The 22,233-nt window shown below is 42.5% G+C and overlaps 1 protein-coding gene across 7 annotated transcripts in view; it reads right to left on the bottom strand.

Moving 5' to 3' along the window:
• Positions 1 to 22,233, bottom strand: part of cpne2 (copine II) — a 313,555-nt gene that overhangs the window by 140,570 nt on the left and 150,752 nt on the right. For all 7 annotated transcript variants that reach the window (XM_069901373.1, XM_069901376.1, XM_069901375.1 and 4 more), the window contains exon 12: positions 13,610 to 13,664. In XM_069901373.1, the coding sequence (XP_069757474.1) occupies positions 13,610 to 13,664 (55 nt within the window). The remainder of the gene's footprint in view (positions 1 to 13,609; positions 13,665 to 22,233) is intronic.

Genomic DNA, 22,233 nt, shown 5'->3' with positions numbered 1-22,233 from the left:
ACCCTGGTCCCATTTACTGGTGCTGAAACAGCGTTGGGCTACCCACTACGCTACCCGTGTATGTATGCTATGGCTAGTTATGGGTTTGCATGTTTTTACACCGAGGACCGAAGAACGCTATTTTGTCCAGTTGTACGTTACAATTGGATGAAAATAATAAACTTGAACATGTAAATAATAGGTGGCAGATACTGGACTCTTGAGCAAAAAACAATCTGCTAGAGGAACTCACTGGGTGAAGCAGCATCAGTGCGGTAGAGACAGAGGAAGGAATTATCAATGTTTTGGAGCCAGAATCCTTCATTAGCTTATTTTTGCTTCAGAACCATTTTCTGTGGATGCTGGGCATTCTGAGCATATTCTGTCTTTTCTAACTATACTCACCCTTTTGCGGAGGCAGCGATGGCAAACATGAAATAGTTGGCTATCCATTAACTTGTCGCAGTCTTCAGTACCCAGTTCTGCTTTCCTGTAGGCTTTGATCAGGATTTATCACAAGCATCGGTTTTGGGTAGCGTTCAATCAGCATAACCTCCTGCAGATCGTGTTTGGCTTCGATTCCAGCATCTGCAGCTTCCTGTGTGCCATCACAACTTCAGGCAAGTCATAGCTTCCTCTACTTAAGAGGCCATTTCTTGTCAGGCCTCTGCCTGGAGGCTGGCTACAAGAGCAGATCAAAAACTTAAAACTTACCTTTCAGACCGTAAACCTAAAAGGGTACTCCAGCGTCGCATTCATGTTGAGTGGCGCCTCATAGCATCCTCCGGATTTGATGGAAGCGGGGCGACTGGTGCCGTAGCACCACTTGTCATAAACACGCGGCAGAGTGATGGCCATCTTCCCTAACCATAAACCCCCACGCAGTTGGAACTACTTTGTGTTTTCCAGAACAGTGGGGGATTATGGGTGGGGAAGTTGGCCATTGCTCTGCTGCATTTTGAGCCACAGAGAGCAGCCCGTCGAGGCTGCCACAGCCCGCACCAGCCACCTCATGATGGCTCCTGCCGGCCCCCACTGCCCCGACACCTCCCACTGACCCCCTGCTGCCCCGACAGCTCCCGCGCACCACCCTACCTTGAAGGGGTCATGGAGGGAGAGTGGGGAGATGGGTCATGGGGTGACAGCGTCATCACCCCACCCCTAACCAGCCACTTGCAACAGCTGTACATTCAGGTCAGGCGGTAGACCAAAGGGCTCCACCGATTATCCTTTCCCAAGAAGGGTTGGAATCGGTGCCTTGGAGCCGGCCATGGCGCATTCAGATAGGTAAGTCTTAAGGCGCAAGGGCGGAGAACCTCCACATTTACAGCTGAGCGTTTTCCTTGCTTGAAAGGGCCTAATGATGTCATACTACACTCTTCCTAATCTATATGTGCATCCAAGACAATTGGGTACTGGTAATCAATCATGTCTTACAGTCAGAGGTTGGCTTTTGAATCAAAGTGGTCATTGTACAAACAACACAAATTGCATGTATATTTAACAGGAGTAGAACAAAGCTAAAAGGACAAAAAGTATGTGTGGAAGATCAATTTGCATTAGGATCTGTGCACCCTGCTGGAAGGTTCCCATTAGGGAACCCAATTTATTATTCCCTTTCAGATGTAATTGACCATCCTGTGTGTTTGCAGGAGAGCTGATCTGTGAAGACAACACTGTTAATCCAAAACCACACATCTTGTTGCAATATCCCCTCTTTGGCAGATCGAGAAAAGTGCTGAGAAAATGATTCAGTCTTGCTTGACATAAATCCACTCTTAAAAATCAGGGCTCGTTTGGCACTCGCAACAAATAAGAGATGTAGATAAATTTCTCGAGGAAACCAATTTCAGAAGAATGCCTCACAGCCCTACTCTACTGATGGAATCAAAAGCTTTCAGGATCAAAAAAGGCAATCTATAGTGGTGGATAATGCTCCTCGTCCTTCTCTTAGCAATGACGTGCAGTGAAGATCATGTCTGATATGCATCTGGATGGAGAGAATCCATGAAGTGATTCTCGGAGCAGCTCCTTGGCCTCTGGGAAGAGGTTTTTGAGGAGAACTTTTCCTGAATTCCTCCCCCATTGTTTAAATTCTGAGACTTTCTGGTATATCCTGCTTCAGTCTTTTCTGATTTTTCCTTGAAGAAGGGCTCAGGCCGAAACTTCGGCCATATATTTTTGTCTCCTATAGATGCTGAAAAGACCAGCCAGATTCCTCCAGCATTTTGGTGTTTTTACTACAATCACAGCATTTGTAGCCTATGGAGTTTCATTCAGTTCAGTTGATCCATGGTGAAATCTCTTCAAGGGATGCCTACCCTGAAGAAGTTCTCCTCCTCTCTTCAAAGGGAGTTCTGTGAGCATCTCTCTCACTGCTCCCCATCTGCACTGCTTGCTGCTCTCAAGCTCTATAACACGCTGTCACCTAAACTCGCTTCCACAGCCACATATCCTTCCTAGCTACTTGCCTCCATCACCATCTCCAAACTTTCCAATTTGGCCCCCACCGGGAACTCCGGTCTCTGCACTGCATTGATTCCTGCTCTCGTTGCTTCTCCCGCTGTATCCTACAGAATACCCTCAGCTCAATGCGCAGGTACCAGCGGACCCTCACTTTAAAACGTCTTCCTCCTTCTGGACACCTCATTCTGGTTTTCTACCTGCTCTGGACCTTTATATTTCCAACAGCAGCCGTGACATCAACCATATCACCTTCACTAATCCCCTCACTCATTCCAAATCTGAACACCTGGGCCTCCACTCTCTCCACACCAATCAGAACCGCGCCATTAAACCTGCAAACAAGGGAGATGCTGTTCTGGTCTGGCACACTGACCTCTTCATGGCTGAAGCCAGACAACCCTCCTCCTACTTACCCCTCCAACAGGACCCCACCAAAACTCATCAAACCACTGTATCACACACCATCTCTGAATTCATCATTTCTGGTCACCTCCCTGGCACAGCCTCCAATGTTATTGTTTCCCAATCCCGTATCACCCCTTTCTACCTCCTACCTAAGATCCACAAAATCAATTGACCTGGCAGATCCATCATGTCCACGTGCACCTGCCCCACCAAACTGGTCTTTGCTTACCTTGGCTCTGTGTGATCCTCTCTGGCCAAGTTCCTTCCCATCGACATGCAGGACACTTCACATGCCGTCCATCACTTCAACAACTTCCCATTCCCTGAACTCAATGGCCTCATATTTACTGTGGATATGTAATCCCTTCACACCTCCATTCCCCATAGTGAAGGCCTCAATGCCCTTCATTTCTTTCTGGATGACAGAACCAACCAGTCCCCCTCCACCTCCACCCTCTTCTGGCTGGTAGACTTGTCCATACCCTCAATAATTTCTCCTTTGACTCATTGCACTTTCTCCAGGTTAGAGGGGTAGCCATGCCCCAGCTATGCCTGTCCTTTTGTTTGCTATATAGAGCAATCCGGGCTACAAGCCTACACAGGCCACAATTCTTCCTCCGCTACATCACTGCTACTTTGATGCTGCCTCATGAACCCATGATGAGCTTGTTGACTTCATCCACTTTGCAGTCAACTTCCACTCCGACCTCAAATTCACTTGGTCCATCTCTAGCAACCCTCTCCCTTTCCTCGATCTCTCTGCCTCCATCTTGGAGATAAATTCTTGACAGATATCTTCTATAAACCCACCAACTTCCACAGCTACCTCGACTACACCTCTTCCCACTCTGTCCCATTCCATTCTCTCAATTCTTCCATCTCCTTGGATGGATTCTGAATTCCCTCACCTCCAGACCACAATCAGTGGGGATTAGTAAGAACATCTCGTCCACAATTTCTATCAGTACCAGAGTATCACAGGGCTGTGTTCTTAGCCCCCTGCTCTACTTATTTTACATGTACAACAGCGTGGCTCGGTACAACAATAACATCATTTACAAATTTGCTGTTGAAAATATGGTTGTGGATTGTAGAAAAAGGGGCAATGAGTCAGTGTACCAGAGGGAGAATGAAAACGCGGCTGACCTCACACTCAATGTCACCAAAACCAAGGTGCTGATTATCGACTTCAGGAAGGGAAAAACAGAGGTGTGTGATTCATTGATCATTGGGGAAATCAGGGGTGGAGAGGGTGATCAAATTTATGTTCTTGGGAGTCACCATCTCAGAAGATCTTTCCTGGACCCAACGCACTAATGGCATCCTGAAGAACGTCTCTACTTCCTCAGAAGTGGGGGGCCATTAGAACCGCTGTGTGAATATAGAAGTGAGAAAAATTGGCCAGAATCAGGGTTAGGCTGAATTAACCCTTTCAGACCCATGCTCTCGACAATCTTACTCTCAAATGTAAGGCATCTGAACCTGAAAGGACTGCAGGGCTGATCTGCTCTGGTGATCACAGAAACATGGCTCCAAGACTCAGCGATCCAGCTGGCATTCTGCTCAGCAGAGATAGATTACCTCTTGGTGAAATGCAGACACTTCTACCTGCCCAGGGAATTCTCGGCCATTCTGTTTGCCACAGTCTATGTTCCACCTTCAGCTAACGAGGATGAAACCATGAAGGAGCTTTATGGTGCCATTTACGAAGCCCAGACTTCCCACCCTGACAGTGCCACGATTGTTGCTGGTGACTTCAATCACGTCAATCTGAAAACGGTCTTACCACGGTTTCCACAATATGTGAACTTCACCACCAGAGGAGTGAACACCCTGGAACGGGTGTACACTAATGTCTCTGGTATGTTCAAGGCTGCATTTCACCCCCACCTTGGTTACTCGGATAACATCATTGTCCTGCTAACCCCGACATACAGACGATTGGCAAAGCAAACTAAGTCAGTTTGCAGGGAGATCAGGACATGGCCACAGCAGTGCTGCAAAATTGCTTTGTTACTACGGACTAGAGCTGTTTCAGGGAAGTGGCCACCTACAGTCATGTAAATTTAGAGGAGTACACAAGCTCAGTGACGAGGTACATCAGCAAATGCATTGAGCATGTCACCAAGATCAAATGCTTCACAACCAGGGCTATCCAGAAACCATGATTGGATGCAGAGGTCCAGGCCCTCTCAGAGCACGTGATGCTGCCTTCAGGATAGGGGATAGGATGGCACTAACGTCAGCCAGGGCTGAACTTTCCTGTTCAATCTGGAAGGCAAAGCGAGGGTATGCACAGAAGATCCACAAGGCATGTGTGGCAAGGGATCAAGACTATAACAGATCACAAGTCAACTGTCTGAGTCAATGACAACGATGCCTCCCTTCTGGACAGACTGAACATCTATGCACAGTTTGATGAGAAGAACAGGATGATGCCAAGGAAAGCTCCTGCATAGCCACGGATGAGGTGAGGAAAACCCAATCCAAATTGAACCCACACAAGGCAGCTGAACCAGACAACATACCTGATTAGGTACTGAAGGACTGCGCAGACTGACTGACAGAGGCCTTCATGGACCTCTTCAAAACCTCACTGCAGGAGTCCATCATCCCCACAGGCTCAACAGCCACCATCATTCTGGTAACCAAGAGTGTGACATTAACATGCCTCAATGTCTACCGCCCTGTGGCATTGACCTCCACCATCGTGAAATGCTTTGTGTGTCTGATGATGGAACGTATCAAAGTGCACCTCCCAGAGTCACTGGACCATTTTAATTCACATTGAGATGGAATCGATCCACTGATGATGCTATTGCCATGACCCACAGGGAGAACAACGCTTCATATGCCAGACATTTAATACAATTATACTTCAGAGGTTGGTGGAGAACTGTCCTTGCTAGGGTTCAACCCTCCACTTTGTAACTAAATTCTGAACTTTCTAACAGAAAGACCACAGTCTATCCAGGCCGGCAGCAGAGCGTCAAGCACCATCACGTTCAGCACTGGCGCACCTCAGGGCTGTGTGCTCATCCCGCTCCTATACACAATATTGACTCATGAAGCCATCGCCAGATCCATCTCTTTGTCTTGCACGGTTTATTTAAATTCGCAGATATGCTGTGTAATTTGTTATTGCACTACTATGTAAGAGGAAATTCTGCCTCACCCGCAGGAAAAGGAATCTCAGGGTTATAGGAGATGTACTCTGACAATAAATCTGAATTTTCCAAAAGAGTCATCAAGTTTGCAGATGATACAACAGTAGTTTGCCTCATCTGCAACAATGATGAGTCGCACTACAGAGAAGAGATGGAAAATCTCGTGAAATGGTGCGAGAGTAAGAACCAGAGTGTCATTGTGGACAATATGAAGGAGATGATCGTGGAGTTCAGGAGGACTAGGTTCGACCACCCTCCACTACACATTCATAGCTCAGTAGCAGAGAGATTGTAGAGCACCAGGCTCTTGGAGTTCACTTAAGATGTGACGCATCTTGAACACATCTCACTTGTCAGGAAGGTGCAACAGTGTCTGCACTTCCTGCAAAGGCTGATACAAGGAGATTATAGATATTAAGGGATGTGGTATTGGTGCAGGAAAGTGGTGCTGAAGTAAAAGATCCAGGTGATCTTGTATAATGGAGAAGGCACAAGGGCCAAGTGGCCTGTTCCTACTTCTGGTTTGTATGTCCTGTAGTTAGGAAACCTCAAAAACTCCATACTACCAGAAAAATTGAATTTTTTTCTCAGAATTCTTTGGAGGGCATTGGTTATGGGAGTAATTGGATAAATTGGTGCTATATTCCTTGGAGCAAAAGAGGCTGAGGGGGGGTAACTTAATAGAAGTATACAAGATTATGAGAGTCATAGATGGGATAGATCATAGGTTTTATCCCATGATAGGGGTTTAAGGTGAGAAGAAATAATTTCAAAAGGGAGTTTTTTTTTTTAACAGTGGTTGATGTTCCTGTGGGGTTTAGCTTTTGTATCTAAGTCTTTGAAGGTCCGGATCCAAGATGGCAGTGGCCACATTCCATGCCTAGACTTCGGTGGGTGTGATGACCAAAGATTTGTGCAGGGCAGGAAAGCACACCATGATTCACCCACCCCCCTCTTCTCAGGAGAAGCACCAGGGCAGGAAATCACTCCTCCCTATCTCCTCCCCAGGAAGGAGAATCCTCGGACAGCCCAGACCAGCTCGAGGCTTGGGAGACAAAGGCTTCATGCCAAGCCACGGGCTGCTAGCGACTAGCTTGTGGGGACTAGGTACAGGGTTCTGAATCTGCGAGTGTGTCGGTGGCGAGCAGGGCTCCTGGGGTGCTGACCACTTCCTAATTTCCTCCAGGATTGGGAACCAGGGGCCGAGAGATTGCCCCGAGCTTGAAGTCACCACTGAACTGGACAGTGGGTTGTGCAGCTGCGGAGGCTACAGATGCAGAAGGCATTGGCAGAGGGATCGAAGCACACTCCATCGCTCTGAAGAGGGTAACACACAAATGTGCTGGAGAAATTCAACAGGTTACTCAGCATCCTTTGAAAGTAAAGGGTGATGATCATTTCGGGCTTGGGCCATTTGTCAGGTATCCTATGGATGTTCCATGACCTGGTGAGTTTCTCCAGCATCTTTGTATTTTGCACTCGACTCCAGCATCTACAGGTTTTCTTGTTTATCTATAAAAAAAAACCTACGTCTCTGAAGGGACTCCCTTTAGCTTCTCTTTCCTGTATTGCTAGGGGCACTGGTCATGTTTCTGAATGTGGCTTTACAGGGAAAATGTAAGAAGAAAAGATTTGTATGCTTTGAGAAGGTTTTCAAAGCTTGCAAAGGGATCCGGTCCAGGGGAAAAGTGGGCTGAAAAATGGCAGATGGTATTTAATGCAGACAAGTGTAAGGTGTTGCATTTTGGAAGGACAAACCAGGAAAGGTCATACATGGTAAACGGTAGGGCACTGAGGAGTACGGTAGAACAGAGGGATCTGGGAATACAGATAAATGATTCCCTGAAAATGGTGTCACAAGTGGATAGGGTTGTAAAGAGAGCTTTTAGCATATTGGTCTTCATAGATGAGTATAGAAGATGGAATGTTTTGGTACAGTTGTACAAGACATTGGTGATGCCACATTTGGAGTATTATGTGCAGTTTTGGTCACCAAACTACAGGAAAGATATCAATAAGATTGAAAGAGTGGAGAGAAGATTTACTAGGATGTTGCCCAGACTTGAGGAACTGAGTTACAGAAAAAGGTTAAAAGATTAGGACTTTATTCCCTGGAGCATAGAAGAATGAGGGGAGATTTGATATGAGGGTAGGTGAGATACAAACCAGAGGCCATGGGTTAAGTTTGAAAGGGGAAAAATTTAGGGAAAACATGAGTGGAATTTCACACAGAGAAGGGTGGGAGTGTGGAACGAGCTGCAAGCTGAAGTGGTGAATGCAGGCTTAATTTTAATATTTAAGAAGTACATGGATGGGAGAGGTATGGAGGGTTTTGGACTAGGTGCAAGTCAGTGGGTCTAGGAACAGACTAAAAGGGCCAAAGGGGCCTGTTTCTGTGCCGCAATGTTCTATGTTACTATGGTGTCCATGACAATAAAGGAATCCTGAATCTTCCTTCTATCCTGCTACCTGTTTGTGAGGATATTGCCAGAGCTTCCTTTACCAGTGCAGGGAGGCCTCCCCTGCTCCTCAGGTGCTGTCCCAAGTGCTTGCCCTGACACGTAGCTTAACTCCTGCAAGCTAATAAACCCCTTAACCAATCCCCAACTTACCTGCAACAAAAGGGTTAACCCTGCTTACAAACTCTGGCCTCTGTACCCCCCTCTTCAACTGGTTTCTTGTCTTTCTCATCGCAAGACCACTGTCAGTACAAATTGGAAACAAAGTTTCCTTCTCAATGATTATCAATGCAGGCGCACCCCAAGGTTGCGTGCTTAGCCCATTGCTCTACTTGTTATACACCCACGACTGAGTGACCAAGCACAATTCCAATGCCATCTACAAGTTTGGCAATGACACCACAGTTGTCGGCAGAATCACAATCAGCGATGAGGAAGCGAGCAGGAGGGAGAGAGATCAGCTCATTGAGTGGTGTAACAACAACCTTGCGCTCAACATCAGCAAAACCAAGGAGATGATTGTGGACATCAGGAGGAAGTCAGGGGAACACGACTCAGTCCTCATTGAGGGCTCAGTAGTGGAGAGGGAAAAGAATTTCAAATTCCTTGGTGTCAACATCTCCAAGTATCTGTCCTAGAGTCTCCATGTTGATGCAATCACAAAAAAAGCTCGCCAACGGCTATACTTTGTGAGGTGCTTGAAGAGATTTGGTATGTCACCGAAGACTCTCAAAAACTTTTACTGGTGTATCGTGGAGTGCATCCTGGCTGGTTGTATTGCTGCCTGGTATGGAGACGCCAAATCTCAGAACAAGAAAAATTCCAGAGGATTGTTAACTCGGCCTGCAGTATCACAGGTACCAGACTCCACTCCATCAAGGACATCTACATGAGGTGGTATCTTAAAAAAGCAGCCTCTATCCTCAAATTCCCCCACCACCTAGGCCATGCCCTCTTCCCTCTGCTGCCATCAGGGAAAAGGTACAGGTGCCTAAAGACGAGCACTCAACAGCACAAGGACGGCTTCTTCCCTGCTGCCATCAGATTCCTGAATAATCAATGAACAAAAACTTGCAGTGGAAACTTGCACCCAATCATTAGAAAGCCCAAAGGTAGCACAATGGATTGCATCTGTTCCTTCAGTGCGAGCTGTATGTTCTAATATCTGATTTTGTCTTTCCTTGTTCACACGAGCTGTGAGCATTCAAGCATGCTGGTCATTGCAATCGCACCAACACTCTCTTCTCGAACAGCCTGGCTGTCAAATTGAACCATATGGTGGTGTTATTTTCTATGCCGTGGTTGCAGATTTCCACACAATGTTCGCTGCCAGCACGAGTTTTCTCGCATATTTTGTCACGGCAGATTGCGCAGCCTGGCACCAACTTGTGTCATCCATCCTCATGCCTTTGTGCAGCATTTGACCGCGGTGATGTCATTTGTCTTGTGGATCTGATGTGATGTCCTTAGCTCCAAACACCAAACAGAAAAGTAGCCATCAAGTTCCCTTCTCCCAGTTACTGGGCTCTGCTTCTTGAATAAAAACAATTGGAAGGAGTTTGACTGTGTTGATAAGTAATCAAACCAAGTTAGAAAGTAGAGAGAAAGGAGCAAATAGAGAAACAAAAACTCCAAGTGATGGAATCCTGACCAAACACTGAGATGCTAGAGACTCAGCAATCCCTGTTCTTTTTTTTCCTCTCTGAATTTTGTTTCTCCCAATCCCCTGACCTCCAGTGGTCCCTCCCTCTATCTGTCTCTCCACCTCTCCCACCTTCTGTACAATGCCCTATCATCACTTAAACCCTCCTCAGTTTCTTTTCCTTCTTACATACTTAATGTCAGTCCTTCTTACCTTCGCCTCAATAAATGGTCCTGACCTGAAATGTTGAGTATTTCTGTCCTTGGTTCCGCCTAACTGTAATGGAAGATTCTAACCTGTTTTTTTAAAATTTGCAGCTCTTGGTTTTGCAAGGCTGAGAACCTGCTTGTGTTTTAGAATCAGCAGACATAAGCTAAATTCCGCTTGTTTTGGTCACAGACTGTCAGAGGCCTAGCCTTGATGCATAATAAACCATTGTATTCAAAGTGATAAGCTGAAAATTATGTTATTTGTTAGAAGCCAAACATGCTACCTTGTTCGCTTATCTTTCTTGCTGTGCTGGGAATAGGTGCTTGGGTAAGCAGTTTTTGGGTAATATAAGCCAAGGTCCCGCTGCTGAAGTTAGAGACTCTCCGAGAGGTGGCAACATCTCTCAGCAAGAAGAAGAACTTCTAGAGTCCAGCCAACGTCCCGGTCAGGGGAGGTGGAGAAGCTGCTACCGGCGCCCTGACAACCTACTACAAGTGTGCAGTCGTTGCCTCGCTTCGGCAGTTGGGACCAGTCCAAGCGTTGATAAGTATAGTTGGGAAGGGCTTGCATATTGTAGTTTGAAAACAGCTTTTGAATTTGTAATAAACATTTGTATAATCTGAACTGCTCTTGGCGTGTGTGTCTATTTTCTTTCGGTAGCTCAAACACTGTGACCAATCTAAAACGAACAAAGTGAGAGGTACAAGTTTACCCAAGACACTAACCCACCGAGTTTTCCCAGCAGCTCATTGATTGTGGAAAGGTAGAAAATCTTATCACAATGACTTGTTTCAGATTAGACAGCAGATAACAAGCCATATCTCAGTCATATGCTCATCCAGCATTAGATTCTCCTGTTAACTGCCTAGCCTGCAAGAAAAAGAATCTCAGAGCTGAATGCGATGTCACTTATGTCATTCATAATTCAGGTGCCTTGCTGTTTGGCACGGGCGATCATGTCTCTCATCCGTCACGATCTCTGACCCTCCGAATTGTAGTTGTTGCCTCCCCTGTTCTCCTTTGGAGAAGGCTCCATCTTTGAGCTGAGACCGTAGTCGATGTTGAGTTCATGATTATACAAGGGAAAAATACAAGGTTTCCCGTTTCCTTTTCAGTCGCAGTGTCCATACTGGACAGGTAACCCTGGCCATTGATCAGCAGATTCATCTGCCCAGTGTTTTTAGTTTTACAACCATAAATTCCAATTTGTAGAATCTGCTGGTAAAAACCATCCACCTTCTGCAATTCATGGCTCCACGTGTCCGTGATTGGGAGGTGAAACACATTCTACACCTTGCCCAAGGTGACCTGTAGGCTATCGGGTGGAAGGAGCGCCTTACAGATCCTTTTGCTGAGCAATTGCGCAGCACCGACACTGGGCACATCTTGCAAATACTGTGACAATAAATTTGAACTTCAACAATTCCCTGTTAAATGAGGGATAATGGCAACTTTATAAAGAACATTATAAATGTTTTGTTTACAAACTTTGCAATTTGCTCTCCTGATGAATGCCTGAATTAATGGAAGGAAACATTTTTTCAAATTTGCTATTGATTCTATCGGGTACAGTTTGATCAAATACAAAGTAAGACGATGCTAATACCACTTTTCTTCTAATTTTCGAAGGATATCCCATGCTCTACCTCAATGTGACATTTCAGTACAAAACTGGAAGTTTTCTGGCTCCAAATTGACTCAATCAAATGTACTCTGAAGCCCAAGAGATTTTCACTCTGTTGACACAAGTTGGGGTTTTGAATTGCAGGCACACATTCAAATACACAGCTGGAGAGAGAACTGAGAGTGCCAGCCAGTCCCATTCAGAGACATCAATGTGCAAAAATGAAATAAAATGATAAATGTTACAAGAACATTGAATTCTTCACCTGCTACCTTTAAGATGCCACTTTCCAGGCCAATTCCCACTCCCTAAGGATTTGCTCCTCCTTTGTGTAAATCCCATTACACACACACCCTCACCTCCCTCCCAGAACTACAAGACTGTTTCCCCTGCCCTCAAATTCCTGCTCACCAGACTCTACATGCAACACTCTAGTACTTCTGGCACCTTTCCCTCCTCTTCCCTTCAGCAATCCTGAGGGACGACTCTATACAACAACCTGTTCCATTCTTTAATCACCCAGCTATCTCTATTATACCTAATTACCTCACCACCCTGCACGTCCAGGATCCCAGCACTTCGCCCAGGGACCAAATCAAATCAGCATCATCTACATCATACCTGCTGCTCAGGATGTAGACACCTTGACATGACACTCCATTAGATGATGGCCCATGAGACCATTCGTTCCATTGTGCATTACCTCGAACATCTTGGTGCAAAAGGTGCCAAAAAGCATCAAGAATGTAAAATGACATTGCACTGGTTTTTTTTTACTGTATATATTTTTTTCAATTGTGAATAAAGTTTATTTGGGGGGGGAGTGGGGAGTGAAGAAGTCCATAAATGCAGCTGATTGGTACTTTTGAAACTCAGTGCTGTCAATGCAAAGGCTTCATGAGGAAGAACTGTACTCTAAGGTCCTGTTTCCCCTGGACATTGAGGGGTTGGGTCGCGTGTAATAGCCTCTCAAACCCTTCATGGATGAATTGTTCATGGGCCACGTGAGCCACATTGACGCTTTGAAAATAGAATGTGAAGACAGACAAGTGCTATGTTTCCTGTAAATATCTTTTAAGTTATTTTTAAAAGGAATCAGTCCTTTCGTTCCTATTCTAATGAAGTTTACCCCAGTTTCTGGGATAGCCCCTCAGCTTTTCCAGCCGCACAGAATGGCCAACTTTCATTCAGTAACAGCTGCTCGTACATTTTCAGACCCAGTTTGTGGTAACGATTCTACTGTTATCACTACAGTTCATCTGGGCCTCTCTTCTGTTTTCTTTATTGACCCACAATCACACATATTGCATTGCAACTTCAACTTTATTATTTAATCTCTTCTGTCTTCCATTCTGTCAAAGACCAACCTTTCACTCCCATCCATTTTCCAAGCCGCACTGCTCAAAACATATCAAAGCTCACCCTTTCATTTCAATTTTGATGAATATCCCTGACGTAAAATCTAAACTCTTATTTCTTTCTCCATGAATGTTCATGTGATGTGACCTGGTGACGTTTCCTATTTTTATGATGCCCATTTGTAATGAAAACATCTCTCGATAGGCCCAGGTAAACTCACTCATGGTAGCTGACAGAAATGCGGAACAACCACAAAGTTTTGTAAATAATGCTTAATACCACATCTCAGGAGGCCTACCTTCCAGTCAGGAGGTAGCTGAGCACCAAAACCTAGGGCTGGAAACATCTTGTCCCTGCAGGAGGAGAAAAAGAAAGATGAACAAGAAATTACGCAATAAAAATATTTTTGTTTCAATGCCAATAATCTGAGAAGATCTGCGTCTGCACACGTGACTTTTTAAATGTCAGGACAGATCACTGGTGTGCAATAAAAATGATTTACAGGATTCTGATAGACTCATTCTCACATCATGTGATTGTGAATAGCCCAAAGCAGAAAAATACATTTTGTCTCTTTTGTGCTTCACTGAAAAGCCACACAAATATAATTTGTAAAGCTCAAGACCAAATATTTGGAATGAAAGCAGGGGAAGAGTGATATATAATGTAATGAATGCCACGCTGTTCTACATGCAAGTTTTGTTCAGATTTCTTTTAAAAGAAATCCATTACAGAAAAATGGCATATCATTTTCAACATAGAGGGAAAATGCACCAAACAGCATGAACCAGGAAACAGATTTTAATTAATGTTAAGATACAGAAAAGTATTACTGCATGGAGCTGACCTTAGCAAAGAGCTCAAGGCTGCAGTGATACTTTGCAGATTTGGAACCACCACCTGCATTTTACTGATGGACTAGTACATTGCAGTTGTATCAGAGTTGACTGTCCCACCACATGGCAGAGCATGTCATCTCGCCTGACATTTCAATGTTGTGCTGAGAGAATTTTACATTGGTAAAGGGTCACACATCTAAAGCAAGACATGGAACTGGTGCCCTCTCTGTTTGCTCAGAGTACAATTCAAAGAGAAGCAGAGCTCCAACATCCTTCAATGGATCATCTTCAGGTGATTCATCAATGACCTTCTGCCCAGCCTCAGGACAGAAGTGTGAGTGTTCACTTATAATGTTCAATTCTACTCATGGGTGCTCCTCGGCACAGAAACAGTCAATGCCTGCATGCAGACAACACTCAGGCATTGGCTGAATAATGGCAAGCAACATCTGAGCCACACAAGCGCCAAACGATGACCCCCTCCAACCAGAGAAAGTCCAAACAGTTAGGTTTAACCATCTCCAAGTCTCCCACCATGAAGATCCTGACCATGAACTCAACTGGATCACCTGCATCAATTCAGTGGCTAAAAGAGGAAGTCAGTCAGGGAAATCTATAATGAGCAGTTCAACAGCCAACACACCAAAGCCTTTCCACTGTCAGGAGTACAATGGTGTTCACTTTGCTTAACTGGATGAGTGCATTAATCTGAATATGCGTACCTTCCATTTAAAAAAAAAACAGGCTGGAATGGACCTCCCATTAGGATATAATGATGCCTTGCACTATGTAACTGTACTTTACTCTTTAACACCTACACTTTTGCTTATACTCTGCACTCTTGTTTTGTTTTAGCACTGTTCTATGTGGAGGTTGGCTTGACTGGATAGCAGGCAAAACAAAGATTTTCACTGCATCTTTGTACACTTGCCCACAAACAGTTCAATAAATTCAAAACAGTTCATACAATCTACAAAAGCCACGGCAGATTCTCGCTTCCTCAATTCCGACAGCAGCCTGAAATCCTGTAAACTCTAGCAGTGAGGAGGACAAGCAGGAGGATGGGAACTCCAGCAATGACAGATTCCGCTCCAAGTCACACATCACAATGACGAGGTAACATATCACTGTTTCTTCATGGTCACTGGCAGTAAATCCTGGAAGTCCCCGAGCACGGGGTGATGTGGTTAGCGTACTAATCACAGAGCACCTATGGTATAGGGAATACTTAAGGTGGTATGTGAGTGGAAAGAAAAAATTTGAAAACCACTGATGTAGAGGGTGGTGGGGAAGTGAAACGAGCTGCCAGGGGAAGTGATAGGAGCAGGGATCATGGTAACATTAAAAAAAGGCATAAAGTCAGATAAAGGTTTAGAGTGATAGAGACTGAATGCAGTGAAGTTGGTCAGCATGGACAAGTTGGGATGAAGGGAATTAAGCAAGAAAGTCTGCAGATGCTGTGGTCCAGTACAATGCAAAAAACTGGTGAAGAAACCCACCATGTTTTGTGTTGGGCCAAAGGACTTGTTTCCATGATATGGATCTCTGCAATTCGAGCTATTTAGCAATGAGATGGGGAAATCATTTTTCAAACATTGGGGAAGGGGTTTGGTATTTTTCTTACTCTGTAAGTGTTACTGAATCTTGAGTCGATTCTTCTTCTGTGAAGGTGTCACCAAACTCAAAGCATCGCTGAAGTATTAATTCGATCAACTAAATAATAAATCAGGTTTAAACGGCTGGAGCAATTCTATTTTCTATTCAATGGTCATACCTTACATGCAGCAACTCTAATTCTGACTGGATTTAATTTAAGATTCTTTCTCTGATTGGCTGGAATGCATAATTAACAGGTTGTAACTGATTGCTAAATGGTAAGTTTTCAAGGGGCTGCAAGCAAATCAAATTGATCAATATTACTCTTGGTTTCCCAATTATTGTTTGAACTGTGGCACCCAATATAACAAAATATTAAAACAGCAATATTCCCCAATTAATTCATAATAAAAACCATTTGCAATTTCCAATAAGGTTGTTAGTTGAAGATCTCATTTTCTCTCAAATGCCTGGACTGGTTCTTTGACTTTTGCAGGTACTTTGAATGGAGCATATGCAGAACTTATTAGTTATTAAAATTAATTAAGAAAGTTTTTTTGCTAATATGAAGCACCCTTTCACCCTTAATCTTTAATAGAATTATTTTAAATTAACTAACTTATGTAGGGTTCATTCATTCGACAGAATGAAAGCAGTATTGCCTCTGACACTCAAACCTCCCTCGGCTATTTCCTGATCCAGTGCTAATGACCATCTGTGCTGGGATCATCCTATTAAGATGTCTTTAGTGAGAGCAATTCAGGGATGGATTAAAGGAAGTGGAAGACAGAACAATGGGATTGTTAATTAGCTTCTCACTTGAACACTATGTGGGAGCTGGAATCAGTGGTCCTTTTCACATCGCCGAATATAGCCGACCCTCCTGGGACACGAGTGAAGTTCCCAGGAAGGCTGCACCTCCGGGCCTTTCACACCGCAACCTTAATTACCTGGAAAATGAACAAGGGGGATCCCACCCTGAGCAATGATGTCACGAGTGACACGTTACGCACTCACGGGAAGTCCCAGTGGAACCTGCCTGTCCAAATCTAACACTGAAGAGCACTTTAATGCACTATAAAGTTAAACTGTGCAATAGAATCGGCAGGTTCCAATTAATATACAAGTCAATTATTTATTCCTGTTACTGTTATTGGTAGTGAGGACAGACAATGCATTTGAAGTTTCTTACAACAAAGTGGGCAAATGCTGCACCTGTGCTTGATGTAACCAAAGTTATGAGCCTCATGTTAAAATTACAAGGGTGATGGTGAAGGGTTTATGATAGGGATGAGGTTGATGGAGCAAATCTCTTTTATATAAATGGCCTCGAGAAAATATTGTAACATGTTAAAGGCAAAAGGATGGTTTCATAAAGTTTCCGGAGCCGCAATTTACAATTTGAGGCTGTAGTTAAGGCTCAGAAACTTGGTTTAACTTTTGTCATCAACCAGGGATTGACTGATTAGCTACAAAAAAAATATACGGAGAAGTTAAAACGTGGGCATCCACAGGTGCTGTAAGAATTCCAGCATTGCCACGTCATTCTGTCATTGTCAGGGGCTTTTAAATATTAATTACTTAAAATCATTTATTTGAACACTTTTAAGCTAAAATAGACCGTCACTTGCAAAAACCTACATGCAGATGTCTTGTACAGTTGAGGGGAATTGAAAGATCATTACAAGATGGAGTTACTGGTCGTTGGGATACGACAGAGTGATGGAAAATCTTGGCCAACTTCATAGCAACAAAAAAAGCAACAAGTTCTCCTTTTAGTATTTCTGACAATTGCAGTAGACGGTGCTGAGTAGGAACCTTGTTATAGTATTAATAAAGAGAACAGACAGTTGAATACTCTGTCTTACACAATGTTAACCTTTCTTCAGTCTACAGATGCTCAATGGGCAATGCACTCCTGGAACCGTCAGGAGCATTTTTTCTTCCTGTTTTTTGTAGACTAGGTTATTTATACATAAATTATGTTTCACCGTCAACTTAAAATGCCAGGGAACTGAATAATAAAGACAAAAAGTAACAGTTTGATTCATAAATTGTACCTTTTGCATGAAAAGCCAAAGTTGAAAAATCCCCAAAGAAAGGTGGATCGCCTATATGACGTCCACACTCAGGCGCTGACATCACAAAGCCTTTCCAGTAATCCATTTTTTCTTTCATACCACCAGAAGAGGATTGGCGGGTGAACTCGGCCAGGCTCCGAGAGAACCCCACCACCCCCCCCCACCACCACCCAGGTCTCAGAGCCTGGTCTACTGTAACAGCCCTACCCGGTCCGACCTTTTCACAATGTGTGATTCCTGGGTAGGTAACTTGTTAAATTGCCTGGTTTATCCACTTGTTCACGGTGGTGTGAAAAGGCCCATTGAGCAAGCATTATGTCATTGAGGAGTACACATTACAGATAATGATCATGTGCGTGACTGCAGAATTAGAGCAAAACAAAATATTTCAGGTAGAAATGCAAACAGTGTACATTCTTATACATTGCTACCAATATCAGTTATGGAACACGGTATGACTAAGTTTAGATTGAGTTGGTGGGATTTTTCAATTTAGGCTCTGGAATCTTAAACTGCAAAGTATCAACTCAGGCCAACTAGTCTTCTCAATAATAATGTGTTGGTAATAATACTTCTAGAGAAGATTTAAGCAAGTTTGGGGTTGGTTGAGTTTAGATAAAAAGATGCTTTGGAGTATTGGAAATGTAAAACTCCATCCAGGTCTATTTGTCATGGGGATGGAAAGTAACAACTAAGTACTAGTCCAGATACTTGAAGTCATCTAATTTTACCATTGCAAATAACCCATTTCAAATAGGCAGCCACAAGTAATGTTAAAATAAGAGCAGCCAGAGATACAACCAAACGTCATGAAGAGCGAACGAAACATGAAAGTCTGCAGATGCTGTGATTGTAGTTGAAAACACAATAATGCTGGAGGCCAGTCTTGCAGTGTGCGGCGAAGGTAAAGATCTTCAAGAAGATCTGAAACAAATTCTGAACATGAAAGAAAATTAAGCGATATGGTGATACAGTTGCAATTATTTGTCAAAAAGCTTGATCTTCTCCACAGCCTGATCCAATGTCTAGAAATTCCTACGTTAGCATATAGTCAGGAGGTTAGCTGTGCTTTGCTTTTAGAAAAGACCCATCTGAGGACTATGTAGGTCAGAATCCTATTTGGCACATTAATACTTTTATAGCTTATCTAATTCCTATGATATATATCTAATACAAAAGAAATTACAGTTCTCTCTTTTGTGAACTGTAGTTATTTTTTGAGATTGATGGTTTTAATATAGTTAAGTTTTGCCCGATGGGTAAAGACACCAAGACATGGATATTGAAAATGTTCCTCACAGTGTTGACCCACTGACAGTCATTACAAATACATTAAATAACAAAAACATAAGCTGGAAGTCTGGACAAAAGTCAAATAGTTTTTATTGAACATCATCTTTAAAACCCCACTGGTCTGGATTTTAGATCATCTTATTTTAATGGGGATAGTTTACATTCAAAACTTTTCATTTTCAATTAAAATAAATTAATCTGCTAATGTCAACATCAAGGGCAAAGAAATATTATTCACACAAAATGTTGAGGTTCTAAATCTATTTACATTTACTTTTTATTAAAACAGGAGATTCTTAAATGAGTGACAACCAGTAACAGGACACTGTATATCAGACACGTTTTCCAGATGCACTGGGTGGAATGCTACCCTTATTTTTTACGACCAAATAAAATATTGTAGCTCAGAATGCAAATGATTTTCACCTTTGGCGAATTCAGCTCGAGTCATATGCTTATGTGACCAGCACGAGCAGACTGGGACGTTGAAACATCAATATCAACTTTCTAGTGATCATGACCTTGGCCAGCATGAAGCAATCACAATACATCTCTTTGCTGGGTAAAAGCTGTAGTGATCTAAAGCTCGAAACAAAAATTCAGCTGTTGCTGGAGAATTTCATTTCCTGGGGCAAACAAATGATCATTAGCTTTAATTTCACTGAAATAAAAATGGTCCTAAGTGTACTGACAATAACCACACCAGCAATGCGAGTATAAGACAGCTTTAATAAACTAATATGTACACTAAGAGGTCTTGTCTCTCTGCAAGACGAGCTGGAAGGCTAGACTGTAGCTCTGGACTGTTTTATATACAAGGTCACTGGGATGACCCCCTGATGACCTAGTGGTGTAATTATGTATCACCACACTAATGTTTCCTCGGAATGTACATTCATTGCCATTCTACTCCAACTTGCAACTAGGAGCAAACGACATCATGACATGAACAACACCAAGGAAATATCTCAATCACCCGTGCACATTTTGTTCTGCAGAAACTGCTGTTCTCAGTCCGGGCCCAATTGCCTGTACACAGACTCTGTTTCAATTGTTCACAGCAGTGGTATCTTCCACAGTCTATAAATGAAAGAAGTTTCTCGTGAATCTTTGCGCTGAACCTCTTCCATTTAATTTTATCTCTGCACCTACCTTGTTTTAAACCCCTTCAGTCTTTGGGAACATTCTGCTCAAAGTTCCTTTGCCTCATCTTGCTATGGTTTTAAATGCACCCAGCCACTCATTGCCCGATTTTAAACACAGCTGCAATTATTCTATGCTTTAACATTTCACAACTGGAAAGTTTCCGAGTGAATTTGCAATGTTCCCTCACTATTGGCTTGATGTTACTCCCAGTAAACATCCTGATGGTGAAGTCACTGAGAGAACATTTCCACTTACAAAATCTGTGAGATCCAAAGATCTGTGAGATATGATACTCAACCAGAAATTCAGAGTCAACTTCTTTTCTAAAGAGTGGCAAGAATATGAGACTACCAGGATTACTGGTGAGCAGAAACAGGGAACCTGATGTCGCTCTTGGAACTTGTATTGGGATCACATGGAGACCAAAACAATGTCTTCCCACAACACTGATAGTGACCAACCCCCTGATCCCGATGGAGGAACAGTCTTCTCCCATACCACTAGCCACAGATTCCACTAGCTTTTCAATGCCACATTCTAGCTGACCTCCACAAAGACCCCATTCCTCCACATTCAACTTCCTCAGAGCACATACATCTGTGAATGAGTGAAAGATTAGCTCAAACCAAAATCCAAGTCCAGAACTCTGCTTCAGCTGCTGATATTGTGCCATCAATCAATTATTTCATAACAAAACAAACATTAAATGGTGCCTAAAACCATAAGTAAATTATGAGGCAATTTCCAGCAGAGGAACTTGATTGACGCTTAAAATTAACGTTTGCTTCACAGGACAGACACTCAAAGTGTCTCAGGGATTTTTTGCATCTCCTTGAATTCAATTACGTTTACTAATGTAGATTTTGTCAACAAAGTACCTACAGCAACTAAGAATGTTAGTGCATATACACATTGTACAACGTCTATGACAATAAACTCATCATTAAGGTAAGGGAAATGCTTACCCTGTAAGTTGGGTGGATCTTCCATTAACATCAAACGCCCTTTTTTTAATTTCTCTACTTTTTAAAAAAAAAATCCTTCTCTTATTCCATTCATTCTATGAGAAATAACTGGGGGACAAATATCAAGTGCCAACCTGAATCTAACAGTGGTGGGAAAGGGCATTGGCAGGACATATCCTTTTTTTTTTCGAAACTTTATTTGTTAAATTTAACATATGAAGAAAGTAAGTAATTCACGTACAGAAAAAATACAAAATAAAGTAATACAAGTATAAAGTAACATAGTTAATACAATACCAATCTCGGCATCTCCCCCTAACAACTAAAAACTAAGACTAAAAAAAAACTATTTTTAACCCCTAAACCCCCCCCTCCCCACCCGCACGATAAAGAGTGAAGAATTAATACTATTAGTATAATTAAAAAAAATAAAAAAAATATATCTTTAAAAAAATTGATATATATAAAAAAACAAAAAAAAATATTAATTAAGTATTAATTATTAATCCAAAATAAATTTATTATATAAGAATATATATGAATAAACAAAAACAAAAAGAACTTAAATGAAAAAAAAACAACTAATAATAAAAAAAACTAAAAAAAGAAAGAAAAAAAAGAAAACATATATATAGAAAAAATATATAATAAAAAAAGTTTTTTAAAGAAAAAAAATGATTAATTCAAACTTATTTAAATTGTATATAATCAATAAATGGGGTCGACTTTAACTCATAAAAAGACATCTTATCTTGTATAGAAAAAGATATTCTTTCCATAACCAAACAAAACTTCATCTCTGAATACCACCTATCTAAAGACAATACATTTCTATTCTTCCAAGTAATCGCTATACATTTCTTGGCCACTGCCAGCGCTAAGTAAATAAAAGAGATCTGGTAATTATCTAATTCTAAATCAATCAACAGTTGCATATTCCCTAATATAAATATATCAGGGTCTAATACAATATGAAGATTATATAGATTATTAAATACAGAT

This window comes from Narcine bancroftii, chromosome 10 (genome assembly GCF_036971445.1).
Source record: "Narcine bancroftii isolate sNarBan1 chromosome 10, sNarBan1.hap1, whole genome shotgun sequence".
Taxonomy (NCBI): Eukaryota; Metazoa; Chordata; class Chondrichthyes; order Torpediniformes; family Narcinidae; genus Narcine; species Narcine bancroftii.
The sequence above is the reverse complement of the archived record's forward strand: the minus strand, read 5'-3'. Positions and strand labels throughout refer to the sequence as shown.